We start from the raw sequence: 19,964 nt of genomic DNA on the forward strand, positions 1-19,964 counted from the left end.
TCTGAGTACACATCGTAAAGTAACTGGACTAGTGCACAAAGATGTAAAAATTAGGAGGCTCACCAAGGCACTGATGATCTTTGTGAAAAACTATTAACACTGTAAATATCTTTCACTGAGGGTTGACTAAATTATAGTCATAAGATGGATACAAATGGTCATTTAAACTGATGGACTTCTGTACTGACACAGAACAATGAATACAATGTGTGCATCGGTGGGGGTGGGGGGGGTGGGAGGGACAAGCAGGTGAAAGGATTAAAATACAATCCTTTCTTTTGGAAAATTGCTATGAACACATGTGTGACAATGTGCATGCGTCTAACCTATTTTACAGAATGTTCACTAAAATACACATGTTGGCTAAAGATGAACTTTCTTCTCTATTATTAATTTTCTTTGGTTATCCTTTTTTATCAATAGAATGAGACTATATTATCCTCACAATCAGGAGAAGCCTCTCTTATTTAAAAAATAGGGATACTCTTATGATAAAGATGTCACTTCAATAATACTTGCCAGCTAGTATTTTTATTGAACAGGAACTAGAAAGTAAATTAAAAACAAACAAAAAACCTCCTATATGAAAGTAAGATCTCACAGCAACCATCAAACCTCAGATCCCACTCTAAACTATTTCTCAAAGCAGGAGCAAGGGCAGAAGAGTTTATAAATCAAGCAAGAAAAACATGGAAAATCAGGTTCCACTTCAGGACAGCATTCTTCAACATATATTTTACTGTAGTCTAGTCCAACATTTTCCAAATTATTTTCTGTTAGGCATTACTGTACTGATTGATAGTAAGTATTTATTTAGGGGAATGGTCAAACAAGCTACAATCATGTAAAATATTGTATCTTAGAAAGAAATTAATGGGGGGAAAAAAAAGCCATAAGACACACAGTCATTTGGAATAAAATGCGTGTTAGAAATAGTGTGCCATTCAGAGAATGTCATTAATATGAATGACATCATACAATGCATGAACACTTGCTGGTTCAATCTGTAACTGACACCAAGCCAGCATTTACTCTTTAACCACCATGATGAAGTATAACTCAACTTGACTGCAGACCAGTTCTAATGTGATTATCATGTTATAAAAATATACTGAGATATTTAACTATAGCAGATGTGGGGATCTGATGAGTATATTTTTATACATTTTATATGTAACACATTTACTAGATAAGCAATCACATTTAGATTGAGAGACAGGAAGGCGGAGAGAGGAAGGAGCAGACAGATACAGACTGGGCGTCCTGGTGGTTCTGACAGCGAGTGCAGCCATACTCAGCACTGCCAGGGAGAGGTCGACTTAGCAGAGAATGTGGACCAGAACAGCTGGGTTCACAGGCAAATGAAAAGAAGCCAGTAAGTAAACACTGGGCATCAGTATTCAAAAAATCCAAAGTTGGCAAATTCAAGTGCTATAGATATTTACACTAACAAACATGAAAAATCATGTTTTCTAAGTATTACTTCATTCCCTTCTCTGCAACAGCTGCCTGCAGCACTACTTCAGTGTGACTTGTCTTTTTTAAAGCTTCAAAGAAACACATTCAATAAAAATGATTCTCTGCGGCAAATGACTTTTTAAAACAATACTGCTTTCAAATATTCTGAAGAGGCTACATATTTTAAAAATCTGAGCAGATGAAACAGGTCTCTGCCTAATTACAGAATTATAAAACATAACTACTTATTGTCTATCCAGTAATCAGCATCAAATCTCCCAAGTTATTTAATACAAATTGCTCATTCTCCTGTAGAACACTATATACATCAATCTTTGCATCTTCAAAAAGTACAAGTTTAATATTTATACAAAATACATTTAAAAAATTCTTACCCATATTGCAAGTTTTGCCTTATTTCCGTCCACTGAAATTGTTTTCACCTTAAAATCAACACCTTGAAAAAACGAAAAATTTTATAAGAATTCCAATAAACTTTAAAAATCAATTATCAAGAAAACCAAGAAAGAAAAAAGCCACTTTATTAAATGCCCAAATTCACATCCAAATTCTTAGTTATGGATGTGAAAATGAAAGGAAAAGTGTCACTAAAGTTTAGCAGCTTAGGATTTAATCAGGGAAATGAAAACCAAATGCTTGTAGAATTCATTCATCTACCAGTACTTCTCGAAAAACACTTTAAGGAAAAAAGAAATTCAGTGTAAGGTGGTGACTGACTGTGTATTGAAAGTCAAGAGCTAGAATTCACAGTGCTAATGCAGAGATCTCTGGCTGAGGGGTGGATGAGGGTACTTTACCAGAGGCGCTCTAAGCTATCATTAAAGAGTGTTGTCCATAGCTGGCCAACACCCTAAATCAGATTCTGACTGTGGGCAACCTGGAAGATTGGTAAAATTATAAAAGAGCCACTCTCTCCTTGCCTTATGAATTCTTTGTCTTTCTTTTTGTCCTAAAGAAAAGTATTCGCTTTATGTAACTTTATCAATAATCACTTGCTACCGTATGACTGCAAAAAGAGAATTTACATACAAAAACATTTATGCCCAATCCTTTAAGAATATTCATAAGTGAAGAGGAGTGCTCAAGGAGCAATGAGAATCTATAAGCACTGATTTATGTAAACAGAAGATGAATTCCATAAGACGTCATAAGGGTTTACTACAGCAGCCCTGCAAAACCTCTTCCTTTCTAGAAAAAGGACTTGACACATGCCATCTGGCTTAAACGAGCAGTGACTGCCCAGTGTCTTAACAGTATCAGAAATAATGAGAAGTCTCTCCCACTGGCCAGAGAAAACATTAACTCCAGACACTTGGAAAGAAACTTTCAAAAGATTTTAGCTTGTCACAATTAATTCAGGACAGCCACAACTAACATGATATAAATACATGCTCATATACTAAATGCTTCCTAGAACATCCATCATCAATATGGAATTATATTAGTAATTCTTGGATGACTTCTGGTAATCCATTATATACACAAATGAGGTAATAAAATGCATTTCAAAACATGCATTACACCAGGTCCTTCTGTTTGCCAAGGATTTTAAAACAACAGTTTGTGGTGTTTTGGGCTAAGGTGACAAGGAAGTTGATAAAGACATGTTTAAAATGTCAGGTGACCATGAGTTAAAGGACAGTGCTGACTGCAAAAGTCCAAGGATGTAGCCTAAATGTAGTTTCTTTGTAGCCGAACAAAAAAAAATTTATATGTTAAAAAATCTTGTGTCCACCAGGGCTATAAAAAGAAATATGCCGCACCATCTATATTAAAAATATGGAATTTTTACATTCTACTTATATTTGCTTAAAAAAAAAACTTGAGAAAATGCAGACGAGGAAAATGGTTTGACTTGGTCAAGGTACTAAATGAAGGCAATTGGTAGACATTTCATAGAGACAGCCTGTCATATATACTCTATAGTTAAATTCTCAAGGTTCTTCAAAAAAAATACAAAGAACTTATTTTCCCTTAAACACCTAAGACAACATGCCCAAGGGCAGACTGGCCTTCCTGCTAGCCTCCAGCTATGTCTTCCACCAGGAAAAGAAACTGCATGTTCCAGTGTGCTTGTGCTCTCCTCCCTTCCCCCTTCCTCTTTCTCTTTTATACTTTCTTGCATACATTTCTTGGCAGTCTAATGACTGTCTCTGAATAACTGTCTCTAAATTACTCTTCTGACAGATTTGAAACCTACAGATAACACCCTCAGGAAACACTCCCCCTGGAGTCCCACCATCCAAGTTAAGAGACAAGCAGCCTGAAAGGGTACTTCATCTACACCCAAGACCTTCAGTTTCCATTTATCTTCCCTTGGTTTCTCTGCTGAATCTCGTGTGCAGACATTGACCCCTTTAGCTCTTACATGCTCAATCTGCTTTTTCACCATGTCTGGATCTTGTATTTTGCAAGTGGCTATTAATTTGCCTTTATTGGTGGCAGCAGTGGGAATCTTTCTGATAAATTTGATTTTGCCAACTTCTCACTGTATTTGATTAAACTATCTTTTCAACCGCATGTGGATGACAAACAAGGAGGTCATAAAAGAAGCAGACTATTTAGGAAAAAGACTTCTTCCTGTCTCTCCTCCTCTACAGCACTGAGCACTTCTGTGAGCCAATATGCAGGGTTCCCCCAACAATAGCCAATTCTTTGACTTTCCAGGGACACCAGATGTGTGTCCCACAATTCAATTCAGTTCTGACATCATCTTCCTGACGTTAAAAGGCAGATCCCACAGGATAAAAGTGCAGTCCCACAAGACTGCCACACCCCACATCAGAGGCCAGTCTCACGTCCAGGTTATTACCTGTGCTTCTGACCAACTGGCTATAAACTAGAGGTTTCCACTTAGATTAATTTAGATAGTAGTTAGATTAATTTGAGATAGTGGCTCAAAGAACGTAGAACACAGTCTACTGATTTACTAGATTATCATTCTATTAGAAAAGGACACGACCCAGGAACAGCCAGATGGCAGAGATGCACAGGGCACAGTGTGGGGAACTGGCAGAGCTCTCACGCCCTCTCCACGCATGTCATCCTCCCAGTATCTCCATGTGTTCTCCAACACAGCACTCTCTGAATCCATGGGCTTTCTTATGGAGGCTTGGCTGGTTAAATCTTTTGCCTTTGATGATTAAACAAACAAAATCTCCAGCTCCTTGCCCCACCCTGGGAGTAAGGAAGGTAAACTAGAGCTAAAGTTCCAACCCTTTAATCACATGGTTGGTTTTCCTCTAGGCTTAGAGGCTTTCTAGAAGTCACATCAGTAATATAAACTCAGGTGTAGTTGAAAAAGGCCTGTTATGAAAATACAAAAAACATCCTGGGAATTCCCTAGCAGTGCAGAGATTAGGATTTGGTGCTTTCACTACTGGGGCCTGGGTTCACTTCCTGGTTGGGGAACTAAGATCCTATAAGCTGTGTGGCGCAGCCAAAAAAAGAAAAAAAAGGAAAGAAAGAATAGATAAACAAAAGACATCTTTAATGATTCTTATCACTTAAGAAAATCCAAGGGTATAGCAGAAAGCAACACAACATTGTGAAGTAATTATTCTGCAATTAAAAATAGATTTAAATTGTAAAAAATGATAATAAAAAAGGAAATCCAGTAGTTTAGGAGTTCTGTGGCAAGAATCAAACATATATTTCTTAACATAAACTATAAAATCACAGAACTGTTGCTTCAGCTTTTCTCTAATTGTTCATTTGGGCTTGCATTTTTAATACAATATTCAATTCTGTTCCTTTGCAGGAATCTTTCCTTAGGCACAGGCCTATTTTATAAAGGTTAAATTGGCTAAAATTAGGTAATATAATCAACAAAGCCTTTGAAATAAGCAATAAGTGAGACATGAAAATTTACCAAAGGCACATTAACTGCACCACAAAGAAATACCAATGAATGGGAAACCAAAACACAACAATGGAATCATCTGCCTTACCAAAGATGAAAAAGCAATCAAGAGAAGCTGACTCAGGACTAGCAAAGATGTGAAAACTAGCAAAGAATATTAAAAACAATTATAACCATATATCACATGTTTAGAAAGTTAAGCAGATATGAGCTAGATTTAAAAAATCCAAAACAAACATCCAGAGATGAAAACGACAACATCTGAGGTTAAAAAAAGAATACACAGGATGAGATTAACAGCAGATTAAGACAATGCAGAAGAAAACACAATTGAATACATAAGAAAACCCCATAGCTAACATCATACTCATTGATAAAGAACTGAAAGCTTTCCCTCTCAGACAGAACAAGATTAAGAATGTCTACTCTTACCACTTCTATTCTCAGAGTATTGGAAGTCCTAGCCAGAGCAATTAGGCAAGAAAACGAAATAAAAGGTATCCAAATTGGGAACGAAGAAGTAAAATTATCTCTGTTCACAGACCACATGTAGACAACATTTCTTATATGTAGAAAATTCTAATGACTCTATTCCACACACATACAAAAATACTGTTACAGCTATTAAGTGAATTCAGCAAAGTTACAGGATATAACACCAACATGCAAAAATCCACTGCATTTCCATATCCTAGTAATAAACAATCCAAAAATAAAAATTAAAAAATCATTTCATTTACAATAGCATCAAAAAATAAAATATTTTTAAAATAGATGACAACGATACTACTATTCAGGAATAAACCTAACCGAGCTTAAATTTTTATACACTGAAAACTTCAAAACACTGATGAAAGAAATTAAAGAAGACACAAGTAAGTGAAAGACATGTTGCGTTCATGAGTTGGAAGGCCTAGTATTGTTAAGATAACAATATTACCCAAAGTAATCTACAGATCCAATGCAATCCAATAAAAATTCTAACAGCATTTTTGCAGAATGGAAAAGCTGACATTCAAATTCATACAGAATTACAAGAGGCATTAAATAACAAAACAGCACTGAAAAAAATTGAGGACTCGAACTTTACAACTTCAAAACTGACTCAAAACTACAATAACTAAAACAAACAGTGCCAGCATAAAGGACATTTAAACCAATGGAATAGAGAGGCCAGAAATAAACCATCACATATACAGCCAATTGACTGTAAACAAGGAACCCAAGAACATTCAGTAGGGAAAGCACAGTTTTTTCTATAAATGGTGCTCAGAAAATTAGATGTTCACAAACAGAAGAATGAAGTTGGACCCTTACCTTACACCATATACAATTAGCACAAAATGTATCAAAGACCTAAATGTAAAACCTAGATCTTAAAAACGCTTAGAAAACATAGGAAAAATATTTTCACGACATGGGATTTGGTGATGATTTTTTTGGCTATCACACCAGGAAGACAGGCAACAAAAGAAAAGTAGATAATCTGGATTTCATCAAAATAAAAAACTTATGTGCATCAAAGGACAACATCAAGGGGGTATGAAAAAAAAAATCTCACAAAATGGGAGCGGCCCCAACTGGAGAGCCTGTGCTGCAACTAGAGAAGCCAGTGCACCGCGACACCGAGCCCGCTTCCTCCAGAGCCCGTGCCCCACGAGAGAGGCCCACGCAGTGCAGAAATGACCCAGTGCAGCCCAAAATTCTAAAAAAAGAGAGAGAAAAAATATTTGAAAGCCAAAGAGTTGACTCATTGGTGAAGACTCTGATGCTGGGAGGGATTGGGGGCAGGAGAAGGGGACGACAGAGTGAGATGGCTGGATGGCATCACTGACTCGATGGACATGAGTTTGGGTGAACTCCAGGAGTTGGTGATGGACAGGGAGACCTGGCGTGCTGCGATTCATGGGGTCGCAAAGAGTCAGATACAACTGAGCGACTGAACTGAACTGTCTGATAAGGGATTAGTATTCTAATATGAAGAATGACTATATAACTCAACAACAGAAAACCTGATTCAAAAACGGGCAAAGGATCTGAACAGACAGTCCTTCAAATAATAAACACAAATGGCCAACAAGCACATTAAAAGATGCTTAACATCATTATCCATTAAGGAAATGCAAATTAAAACCACACTGAGACACTATCATAATGGATTAAAAAGTATTATTAACGAAAAAACAAAAAATAACAAGCATTGACAAGGACATAATTAGAATGCTTGTGCATTGCTGGTAGGAATGTAAAATGGTTCAGCCCTGTAAAAAATAGCCTGGTGGGTCCGCAGAAAGCTAAAAATAGAATTACCATATAACACAGCAGTTCTACTCTTAGGTACAGACCCAAAGAACTGACAACAGGAACTCAAACAGATACTTGTACAATGTTCACAGCAGCTGTTATTCACAAAAGGCAAAAAGTGGAAGCAATTCAAGTGTCCACGGAGAGATGAAAGGATAAACAAAATGTGGTATGTACATGCAATGTAATATTATTAGTCATAAAATGGAATGAAATTCTGATATATGCTACAACACAAATGAACCTTAAACATATTATGCTAAGTGAAATAAGCCAATTACAAAAGGACAAATACTGTATGAGTCTACAAATATTATGAGTCTAATACAAGGTTTCTATAGACTAGGCAAGTTCACAGAGACAGAAGGTAGAAAAGGTTACCAGGGACTGAGGGGAAACGTCAAGTGGGAGTTACTGCTTAACTGGTGGAGCTTCCACTTGAGGTGAGGAAAAAGTTCTAGAAGTAGATAGTACTGATGGCTGCAAAACAACATGAACATACTCACTGCCACTGAACTATACACTTAAAAATGGGTAAAAAAGTAAATTGAAATGTTATGCATAATTTTACCACAATAAAAAATAGATTAACTAGAGAAGCCTAAACTATGAAGATACTGAATCTGTGGATAAAACCTTTCCATGAGAAAACTTCAAGCCCCAAATGAATTTCACAAACATTTAAATAATAATCCAGTATAAACAAACTCTTCCAGAAAACTGAAGAGGAATGAGTATTTCCTTAATCTATGAATTCTAAATACCTAATACCAAAACCAGACAAAGACACTACAATTAACGGAAACTAAAGATTAATATCCCTCATGAATATAAAGCCCTAAACAAAATTTCGTAAGTAATCCAAACATGTGTAAAAGAACAATACACCACAACAAAGAGATGTTACCTCAGAAATAAAAGGTTCATTCAACACTGAAAAAATGAAAAAAAAAAATCAATGTGGACTTTACTATACTGAACTAAAAGAGAAACTTCATATGATCATCTCAAGAAATGTGGAAAATATATTTAACAAAATGCAACACCATTCCTAATGAAAAGTAAAAGTGTTAGTCATTCAGTTGTGTCCGACTCTTAGCAACCCCATGGACTGAGGCTGCCAGGCTCCTCTGTCCATGGAATTCTCCAGGCCAAGAATACTGGAATGGGTAACCACTGCCTTCTCCATGGGATCTTCCTGACCCAGGGATCAAACCTAGGTTTCCTGCATTGCAGGTGGATTCTTTACTGTCTAAGCCACCAGAGAAGCCCGTTCCTAATGAAACCTCTCAGCAAACTAGAAATAGAAGGACATTTCCTCAACCTTATAAAGATGCTATCAGAAAACTACTAGAGATCATCAGTGAATTTAGTAAAGTTGCAGGATACATACACAAAAATTGCTAGCATTCCTATATACTAACAATGAAAGATAAGAAGGACAGATTGAAGAAACAATCCCATTTATCATCAAAACAAAAAGAAAATAACCTAGGAATACACCTCCCCAACAAAGGTCCGTGTAGTCAAGGCTATGGTTTTTCCAGTGGTCATGTACAGATGTGAGAGTTGTTGGACTATAAAGAGAGTTGAGTGTGGAAGAATGGATGCTTTTGAACTGTGGTGTTGGAGAAGACTCTTGAGAGTCCCTTGGACTGCAAGGAGATCCAACTAGTTCATCTGAAAGGAGATCAGTCCTGGGTGTTCTTTGGAAGGACTGATGTTGAAGCTGAAACTCCAATACTTTGGCCGCTTCATGCAAAGAGTTGACTCATTTGAGAAGACCCTGATGCTAGGAAAGATTGAGGGCAGGAGAAGGGGACGACAGAGGATGAGATGGTTAGATGGCATCACCGACTCAATGGACATGAGTTTGGGTAAACTCCAGGAGTTGGTGATGGACAGGGAGGCCTGGTGTGCTGCAGTTCATGGGGTCGCAAAGAGTTGGACACGACTGAGCGACTGAACTGAACTGAAACCTCTCCAAGGAGGCAAAAGAGCTGCACACAGAAAAATGTAAGAAACTAGATGAAAGAAATCAAAGGTGACGCAAGTGTAGACATACCTACCATGTTCATGGACTGGAAGAATCAATGTTGCAATATACCAAATCCAGAAATATATCAAACAAAGTAAGTAAAGACTTAACTAGGAAAGCAAGGACATTTCAGTATAAAAAGGTCGGTCAACCGTAAGTCAGAGCTGAAAAGCACATGGGGGGAAAAAGAATCACAACCTTTCCTAATAAAGCCTCTAAGTAGACTGGAAAAAAAGAAACAATTTATATATGATGAAGACCATTTGACATTATTCGAAATAACGAGATGTCAGAGCCATATTTACTGCTTTACTCCATTTAAAATGTTTACCTAAATGAAATTATATGAAATAGAATAGTTCTTTTTTTCTTTAGGTTATATCACATTTCCAAGTATTTCGACAAGTTTATGTAATAGCATTAAACAAGATGTATTAGCTGCTTTCTATTTTCATTAAGTCATCTTTCTGTTATGTAAGCTCAAACAATAAAGTAACATGTGGATGGAGATCTTATATCTGCCCTTAGAAGCCAAAATGTGAAAGGGAAGTCACTCTGTCGTGTTGGACTCTTTGCGACCCTGTGGACTGTAGCCTACCAAGCTCCTTCATCCAAGGGATTTTCCAGGCAAGAATACTGGAATGGGTTGCCATTTGCTTCTCCAGGGGATCTTCCCGACCTAGGGATTGAACTTGGGTCTCCAGCATTGTAGGCAGATGCTTTACTGGGAAGCCAAAATGGGTATCTTTAAAAACATACTAAGGAGGTAATAAGAATCACTGACCTAAGTCAACCAACAACAACCAGAATTCGTCTAACTTTAGCTGAAATGCATCAACCCTCACAAAATAATTTAGCATTTGAACAATTTTAAGTCTTACAAATTAAGAAGTAGATTGTGAACCTGTCTTAAGTAGAGAACCAGTTCTAAATTAAATCTAATGTCCCCCCCGTCCCCCCGCCACAAAACATTCCCATGTAACAAAAGCCTGGTCAAAATATTCTTACAGTTTTGTCTGTGTGTGTTTATTTTTTGTTAGAAATGTTACATTGGATTATATTATTAAATATTCGCTGTTTCATTATGTTTCTTCTTTAAGATGAAAACAGACTATGTAACAATCTTCTTTTGTGATTTCCATATTTTCTCACTCGAATTTGTTTTAACATTCTTATTCATTTGGGTAAATTCTACCCACTCATCCATTTCTAGCTTATCGTTCTTTACTGTGTTTTCCACAGTCTCTACTGTCCCTTGTGAGCCCTCCAATTTCATCTTCACTTCAGCCATAGTTTTATTTTCTTATTTTTCTTTCCACTCAGCCAGCTTACACTGCACTTTCTCATGTAGTCACACTGTCTCTTCCCTGACCTCATACCACTGTTTTGTGCTCTCACTGATAAATATTCTCATTAAGGGTCTTAAATTCATGGCAAGATGTTGGGTCATTATTTTCATCTTCTTTACAGCAATATTTTTCTCTGATGAATATTCTTCACCTGTCCTTTGTTTTTTCATTCCTTTAATGGCAGTAGCGGCCTTGAGCTGGATTCTTTCTGCCAAGTCATCACTGAAAGTGATGATGTTTTCCTGGACGAGCTGTCTACAGGAAGCTAACTGCAGAAGGCCATAGTGGGATGAGTTCTGCACGAGCAAAATTCTGTTTTGATTCAGGGTTCTACATGAGAATCAGTTAGCTATTTACTTCTCAGCATCCAGAGGAGACAGAAGGCCTTAACATTAGTCAAAGGCATCACCTCCCCTTGTCTGCCTGACTCCTTGTTTGGTTTCATTTCCCAACTTCTCAAAATCAAACCAGCGGCAGGGAAACCCCTGCAATTGGCTTGAGAAGCGATCCTGCTTTTACAAAGGCTAACAGGTTTTGCACCTCAAGGTGGGCCTCTCAAACTCATGAAGCATCTCCTGCTGGCCCCAAGCTCTGCAGCCACGGCACCGGCCACTTTCTCCCACAGGCGGCCTGCCTCGTCTCCGCTGCTTCAGGCAGCCATTCCCCTGTTTTGTGGCTTAAGTAGACCATGGGGTCTGTATTTTAGTTTTTCCCTCTTTGTTGTTAATAGCCAATTCCCAGAAAGCAGAAGAAAATGCCAACTTAACAGTACCATCTTCAAACCCAAAATCCAACAATTAACCTTAGTATTTCATACATGATAGAAACTTGAATGTCTCACTACATTACTGAAAGATAAAGGTGTGCTTTACTTACTATTACATTGTGAGGTGAAATACTGACTTTCCACAAAATACTATTTTTCACATGGCCATTAACAACTGAGATAATTATTTTTATTTCAAAACCTCATGTGTATATTGGTTACAACGTAGGGCAGAAAATTATCTGATGCCAAAATGTAAAAGATTCTTTTCAAGACCCAGGGTTGACTGGGGGAACAAATTATGAATGTTCTCTCAGTATGCTACAATCTTAGTATTTGTTTTTAAAGCAGAACCTTTTTAGTAATAAAGACAACAAATCATCTGTCAATCTATAAGACACCAATGACATTTGGGTTTGAAAGAAAGACAATTTATACTATGGGCTCCCTGGGCAGTGATAAAAAATCTGCCTGCCAATGCAGGAAATGAGGATTTGATCCCTGGAATAGGAAGAATCTCTGGAGAAAGAATGGCAACCCACTCCAGTATTCTTGCCTGGGAAATCCCAAGCAGAGGACAGGCTATGGGGTCCATGGGGTCTCAGAGTCAGACATGACTTAGAGCTTAAATAACAAGTTTATATTATATATAGGATCATTCCCTTAGTATTTAACTCTAGGCACATTTTTTTTCCTGCCAGTTACTATTCTTCTACTCTCTGCTTATCCAATACCAGGTATGTTCTGAGTAAAATCAAGTTTTACTAATAGCTCATTTTTTAAAGAAGCAAATAATATACCAAAACCAAATTAAACAGATTTTGAACTAGTAGTGTTTTAAATGATTCCATTTGCATACATAACAGTAAATCTGTCAATGCTAACATGTCATACAAAAGGGAAGTAATGCCTGTTATAATGTATTAAATTTAGAGGCACCATGAGATCATATTGGCAGAAACGAAGAAGAGCCTTTCCTCTGTTGTTGTTTAGTCACTAAGTCCTGTCCGACTCTGTGACCTCAAGGACTGTAGCCCGTCAGGCTTCTCTGTCCTCTACCATCTCTCGGAGTTTGCTTAGACTCACATCCAAAGCTCTTCCTTGCAGAATTCTAAGAAATGTAAATGGAATGATAGAATTTGAAAAACCACGGTTCAACCACCACCGGAGTTGGAATGACAGTGGACAGGAGGAGACACGGTGCCCTCCATCTAAGTAACCGAGTCCAATCACCACTAACGGCACCAACACACACCACGCTCTGAGAAGCACTGCTGAGGAATTCCTGCCCAAAGTGCACAACCTGAGTCTAACCATGAGGACACGTGGACAACTGCAGTGGAAGCATATTCTACAGGACGACTGGCCTGCACAGGCCCTTCAAAAATGCCAAGGCCACAAAGAGACAGAGAAAGAATGAAGAACTGTTCAGATTAAAAGAGACTAAGGAAAAATGACAGCAAAATTCAATGTAGGATCCTGGACTGGACTCTGGACCAGAAACAATTCTTTCCTTTGGTATATACGATATTAGCGGGGCAACTGATAAAAATCTATCTGTATACAGGAGAACTGTATCCATGCTCATCAAGGAAACATACACTGAAGTACTTAAAGACACTGAAGATACTGAATGCAATTTTCTCTCAAACAATTCGAAAAAAGCAAGAATATTGTGTATGTGTATGTGGAGAGAATGCTAAAGCATATGTGATAAATGTGAACATTTTGGGAATCTGATTAAGACACTTTCCCTAACTGTAATACAAGATCAGATTTTTACTACACTCTCCTCATCAGATCATGAAATTTTAGAGCTGGAAGAAAAATACATTCTCACCCAAATTACTCCCAACTTACAGATGAGGACAAGGAAGTTAATGACTTGCTCAAGGTGACAACGTTCAAGGCAGAGCTGAGACGCTCATACTACTCTGACTCAGCTCTTCCTACTACTGCTAGTTGTCTCTTGTACCTTTACATTGTCATCTACTCCCTAAACATGTGATACCAAATCATCTAGCTCTACCTTCTCATATACTCTAATAAGCTGCTGTGGCAAACCACTTTCAGGCAATCTAAACTTCAGTTTTTAAAAGGCACTTATGTGCACAGTCTTCAATAACTAATATCAACAAATATGTTGCCAGAAACATGTTGGATACTACATGAAATGCTAAAAATACAAAACTAACACACTCTACTGTGAGTGACACAGCGAGGTCCATTATGACAGAGACCACGTTTGTATCATTGATCACCATAACCCACCTCTTAGGAGAGTGCCTGGCATACAATAAACATTCAAATGACTGCATGCTGCTAAATAAAAGACATCCCACAGCATAAGAATGTGTATAAAGATAATCATAACATCCTCAGTGTTAACAAAGAACCATAAGACAACAGCAAAGGAAGTTATATTTTTGCTTGATTAGATCTACAAAGATTTTGGAAACTGAATGACTACCAAAGGTAACATTGAAAGACAAGTTAAGATTTTGACAGACATGGAAGCAGTGGGGTAGTGAGAGGATAGGTAGGGGGAGTTAGATAAAACATCCTGAAGGCAAGAAAGTATTTGGCATTTCTATTAAATTTTTAAACATGGGCTTACCTATTGTTGCTGCAAGTTCTGGATCAAAAGTATCATCTGTGAACCTCAAGAGCAGGCTAAAAGAGATGTCAAAAAGACAGATTAGTAATTCAACTTTTCTTTCTGAACACTTGATAAATCTTCCTGATTGCTGTATTTTGTCACAAGTTAGACACAATTTCAAAGAGCTAATGTAGTCAGTTTCCAGAAACATGGCCTCATTGCAGGTACATTCAGAGGAATTAAATTATTGGAAAGGCAATTAAAGAATCCCCAAAGCAAAGTAGTTTACTAGAAAACTTATTTCCCATGCTCCATTTCCTAAGTGTGAAAAGAGGTTTTTGTTTTTGTTTTATATAACTGTACTGGTATGCCCTTCTGAGAAAATGGTATTAGCAAACATGTAACGCTTTAACTGACATGGACAAAAGAGGAAGAGGAAGTCTCTTGGAATGCAACAAATTAAATTTTTAAGAAATCTAATGTGTCATCCACTCAGGTAAAACTGGAAAGGTGTGAAGTCGAGCAATTTGAAACAAGTAGTCTGACTTTCACTGAAGTGGGAAGAAGAGATACAATAAAAGTAAGGGCTGAAGGTCACATGCTGGCCAGAGTAGGTTTCCTCTGGCAATACTGGGTAAGGTGCATGAAATCTGGTAGCAATATTCAGCTACCAAAGGCTGCCAACGAAAGGAATGGCAGGAGCTGATCTATATTTTGAAAAGTTAATGCCAGCAAAAAAAGAAAAAAAAAAAAAACTAAGAAAATCAACAGAAGACAACTGCCATGATTACAGTAAGAGATAATGAAGGACTACGCCTGGGAAATGGTAAAGGGAGGAAGGCAGGCATGAAGTGAAAGGAAAGGTAATCACAAAAGTACTCTGAGATTTTATCTTCCAGAATTGTTTCACTTAATATAAGGCTGAAATATCAATTATTAGAAGTTCTTCAAAAATAAAACCGAAGTTTTTGTTAAAGCCCTTTCAGTTCATTTCAGTCACTCAGTTGTGTCCAACTTTTTGCAACCACATCAACCGCAGCATGCCAGGCCTCCCTGTCCATCACCAACTCCCGGAGTTCACATAAACTCATGTCCATCGAGTTGGTGATGCCATCCAGCCATCTCATCCTCTGTCGTCCCCTTCTCTTCCTGCCCCCAATCCCTCCCAGCATCAGAGTCTTTTCCAATGAGCCAACTCTCTGCATGAGGTGGCCAAAGTATTGGAGTTTCAGCTTTAGCATCAGTCCTTCCAAAGAACACCCAGGACTGATCTCCTTTAGGATGGACTGGTTGGATCTCCTTGCTTTTAGATTTATGTAATAAATCTCCTCTCACATTATCCCTAAGTAGGATGAGACCATTCTATTAACTTAATTGCATTAATAAGATCAAGACAATAACTATCTTATGTCTACATTGCAGGGGACAAAAAAATGTATGACTATTTCTATAGACTGTAATTACTGCTGCTAAAGATTTTGTTGTTTTTGGTCCACAGGGTATACTGCAAAACATAATGGCCTCTTGGCACTTTCCAAACCCAGTGTCATTAATTCAGTTTGAAGAACTAACTCTCCCTTTCCCAGTTTTGCTTTCTGGTGATCACAAAACCAGCACGACAAAAGCAAAGTAAGACAAAACCATCAAATTGGGGCTTTTTCTACTTAACATTGAACTGTAACTAATTTTATTTAATTCCAACATGAATTAGGTGACAGCACTAATAAGAATCTTAAAAAACTACTCATAAAAATTTTCTTCTTTCCCCAACATAAGCTTCAAATTAGGGAAGCCCCAAAATTTCAATTACTCTTAATTTAAGAACAGAAAAGTTGTATATTTATACTCAAGTCACCAAAGACAATATTACAAAAATGCTGACCCTTACTGAGCAGTAGTAATGATACCATAACAATAACATAAATGATAGCAACAGTATGGGCTATTATTCATTGAACTTGGACAACGAGCCAGATACTGAGCCTGGGGGTTTTCTTATATAATTACTAATCCTTAAAACATCACTTGTCATTAACGGTATTTCGTCAGGAAAGGCAAGAATGTAAAACAACAAATTTTAATACAGGCACTGAGGATAAGGCAGCAGATTTTAGCTATGGCTACACTGTCAGATGAAAATGTATCCTAAATTCTACATGTGGATTTTCTAGGTAGGGAGTCTATTTCTCTACTAGATTTTGAAAGGAATCCACAACCCGAAAATGATTAAGCAACACTGTTCTAAAGCATGTATGGTCAAGCCTTCATTTTCAACGGTTAAGGAGCCAAATACAGAGATGTAGATAGAAGGAGTAACTCCTGCTCTTCCACTTGGAAGAGACCAAATGTATAATTAATCAGTGCAATTATAACTAACGTGCATTTCTCAGTTTACAAATGAAACTGGTCAAAAAGGACAGGGATGTAAGAGACACAGAAGGGACAGCAAAGTAAATAACAACAGGTCTCTATAATCCCTTCCAGTTCTGAAACACCTTGCTACTTCTTTACTTCACCATGCGCTCGCCACGGAATCCAAGAATATTACACATTTAACACTAGATAGGTTTGAGAGATTTCTACTCCAACCTCACTTTGAAACAAAGAGATGAAGGCCTAGAGTGTCTGAGTGTCACATACAAGGTCACACAAATGGCAGCACCAGTTTCATCATTCTGATCTCCTGGCTGCTCTCACACGTTTATTAACTCTAAGTATAAAATAAACTGGAAAAATCACCCACTAGTTTGAATGTGTTAAGATCTCCTTTGTTGTGCAATGATTTCTCAACAACACACGTGATACCTCACTTTCATTAACTCTAGATTTACAGAGAAATAGAAACTATTGGTTAGAACAATCCTGTAGGATTATATCGATGTCAAATGTTTTTGTACTAACTCACCTTAAAAAGCATGCAACACTAAATCGCTTCAGTCATGTCCAACTCTTGGCGACTCCATGGACTGTAGCCTGCCAGCCTCCTCTGTCCATGGGATTCTCCAGGCAAGAATACTGGAGTGGGATGCCATTTCCTTCTCGAGGGGATCTTCCCAACCCAGGAATCGAACCCAGGCCTCCTGCGTTGCATGCAGATTTTTTTACTGACTGATCTATGAGGGAAGCCCAGGCTTCTGAAGAGTCATTTTATCTAGGAAGATAAGCGTTCCAAGTTTTTTTCCAGAGCATATGTCCACCAGTAATGTGTAACCAGCTGGAAAGATAAGGTAGCTTTTTCCCTAAATGCAATCCCTTCTTCAAAGAGGTAAGGGTGTTAAAATTTTGCAGTGAGCTTTTGAGGTGAGAAAAAGCTTGGAGCAGATAAGCTCCAAATAAATTTGTTTGCCAGGAAGGAACCAAGGAAACCAATAAATCCACTTAACAGATTTTACTCCAGAGAAAGAATATCAACTTTCACTGTTTAGCAACTACAAAACAATAACAACAACAGGAGTGTTTACTTGGGGCTTCCCTGGTGGCTCAGATGGTAAAGAATCCACCTGCAATGCAGGAGACATGGGTTCAGTCCCTGGGTTGGGAAGATCACCTGGAGAAGTGAACAGCTACCCACTCCAGTCTTCTGGCCTGGAGAATTCCATTGGACTGTATAGTCCATGGGGCTGCAAGAGTGGAGCATGACAAAGCGAGCTTCACTCAATCATCCATCCAATACATTTAGAATAGGCACCAACCAACCATGTCTTGGGCTGAACCACACAAAACAACATCCAACCAGTCTTGATTTCAAATTCAGCAATTTCATATGCCTTAACCTAAACAGGGTCACATCTCAAGAAGAAAAAAGGGTCACGTGGCCAAGGAATTCCTAAGACAATGTTCACATATTACTTAACTTTTTAACTCTCACATATACTAGACAGTGATGATGAAAATGATATTAGCCCTTTAAATAACACATACACACACACAATCATACTATTTTTTTTTTAGTCCGCAGTGTTTCATTTCTTTATTCCTTGTTACATACAAATTTCTCATTCCAATACAAAAAGTACATCAAAAGAGGGAAACTATGAAAATGTACTATCATGCTTTAAAAGTACATAAAGCTGCAGAACACATGACAGATTTCAAATGCTTAAATATCTTAAAAAAAAAAAGATCTCATGAAGTAATCTGAAAGATAAGCTTACAAGGAGGCATAGCTAAAATATGCAATTGTTTACAGCGTCTGGAATTTGAATCTTATTTAAAGATCAAGGCAGCCTGGACACACCCTACTCATAATCGGATGACAAAGATAACTTCACCTGGAGAACTTTGCTCTAAGACCTGGATAAAATCACAGCTCTCTCCCAACACCCAGCAGGCTCCACGTCTTCCCTAATACTCAACCTTAACTACTGTCAACATCATTCCCCCCCTCTCCCGCAAAAACCGTCAAGAAATAAAAGACACATACTAACGTGTTTCGTTACCTCTATATGACGTGGCAGAGCAAGAAACAATTACACTGGATTCTCAAAAGTGGTCCACAGCTTAAGCTCCTGCATCTTAGACCAAAGTGAATTATTTAAGCAGTCAGAAGACTGATGAGTTCTTTCACAGCTGACTCATTAAAAAAAAAAAAAAAGAATAATTGGCTACGGGGTGCACCCAAATAGGCCAGGAATGTGACCTATGGCGTCACGAAACTTGCTGTGCAGAACTTCAGTTATTTAGAGAAAGCCCGACAGAAACCCCACGATGGTCAAGTCACAAGCTCTCCGCTCGCGGGGTGACAGGCAGCTCGATCCCCGGGGCCGGGAGGCCTCTTCCCTCAGCTGGACTCGGGCCGCGACCCGCCCGCCACGCCCTAGGCGCCTCTGCGGCGGCGACCCGGCCGGCCCAGCGGCGCCCTCGGAATCGCTCTTCTCCCGGTGCGACAGGAAGGGACGCGATCCAGGGAACCAGGCCGGGCCGAGGCCGCGGGGCCGCGAGCCGAGTTCGCCCCGTCCAGGCCCGGCCCGCCGCCGTTTACCGTTCCCGCCGCGGCCCCAGGAAACAAGCCGCCACCGAGGAGGAAAGACCCCGCCACTGTCGTCACGGCCCGCAGACCCCTCTCACCTGGACTTGCCCACGCCGCTCTCGCCGATGATGAGGATCTTCAGGGTGGTCAGCACGTCCTCATCCATCCTGACCCTGCTCCGCACCGCGAGCAGCTGGCCGCCCCTTCCGCTCCTCAGCCCTTCCCCCCCACCGGGGCGAGCTGCCGCGCATGCGCCCCGCCCCGCCCGGGGCCACCTTCCTTTCACACCGGGTGTTTAGATTTCGCAGGGGCCCGGGACGCCCCAGTTCCGCCTGGAGGTAGAGCTCTGCGTCTGCGTAAAACCCGGAGGTCCGGGCTTCCTTCCGGGGAGGGGCCGTCTTCCCTCGCGCAAGCGCAGAGGAAGAGAGCACGAATTCGGTTTCACGCACTTCTCGAGTATTTCTCCTGCCTCAAGTTAACGTAACCGTCCTTTCCTGGTGTTTGGACGAGGTGTGAGTTAGGGGCGTATAGTGCTCCTTTATTTCAGTAGCTGCTCAGAACAGCTGCACTGCAGTGGGAAGTCTTGTGCGTGAAGGCA

The 19,964-nt window shown here is 39.1% G+C and overlaps 1 protein-coding gene across 1 annotated transcript in view; it reads right to left on the reverse strand.

The window, feature by feature from the left end:
- Nucleotides 1-19,579, reverse strand: part of RAB18 (RAB18, member RAS oncogene family) — a 28,020-nt gene extending 8,441 nt beyond the window's left edge. The window contains 3 exon segments of the mRNA NM_001287560.1: nucleotides 1,854-1,915; nucleotides 14,416-14,471; nucleotides 19,465-19,579. Of these exon segments, the coding sequence (NP_001274489.1) occupies nucleotides 1,854-1,915; nucleotides 14,416-14,471; nucleotides 19,465-19,532 (186 nt within the window). The 5' untranslated portion in view covers nucleotides 19,533-19,579.

The sequence above is a fragment of the Capra hircus genome, chromosome 13 (genome assembly GCF_001704415.2).
Source record: "Capra hircus breed San Clemente chromosome 13, ASM170441v1, whole genome shotgun sequence".
Taxonomy (NCBI): Eukaryota; Metazoa; Chordata; class Mammalia; order Artiodactyla; family Bovidae; genus Capra; species Capra hircus.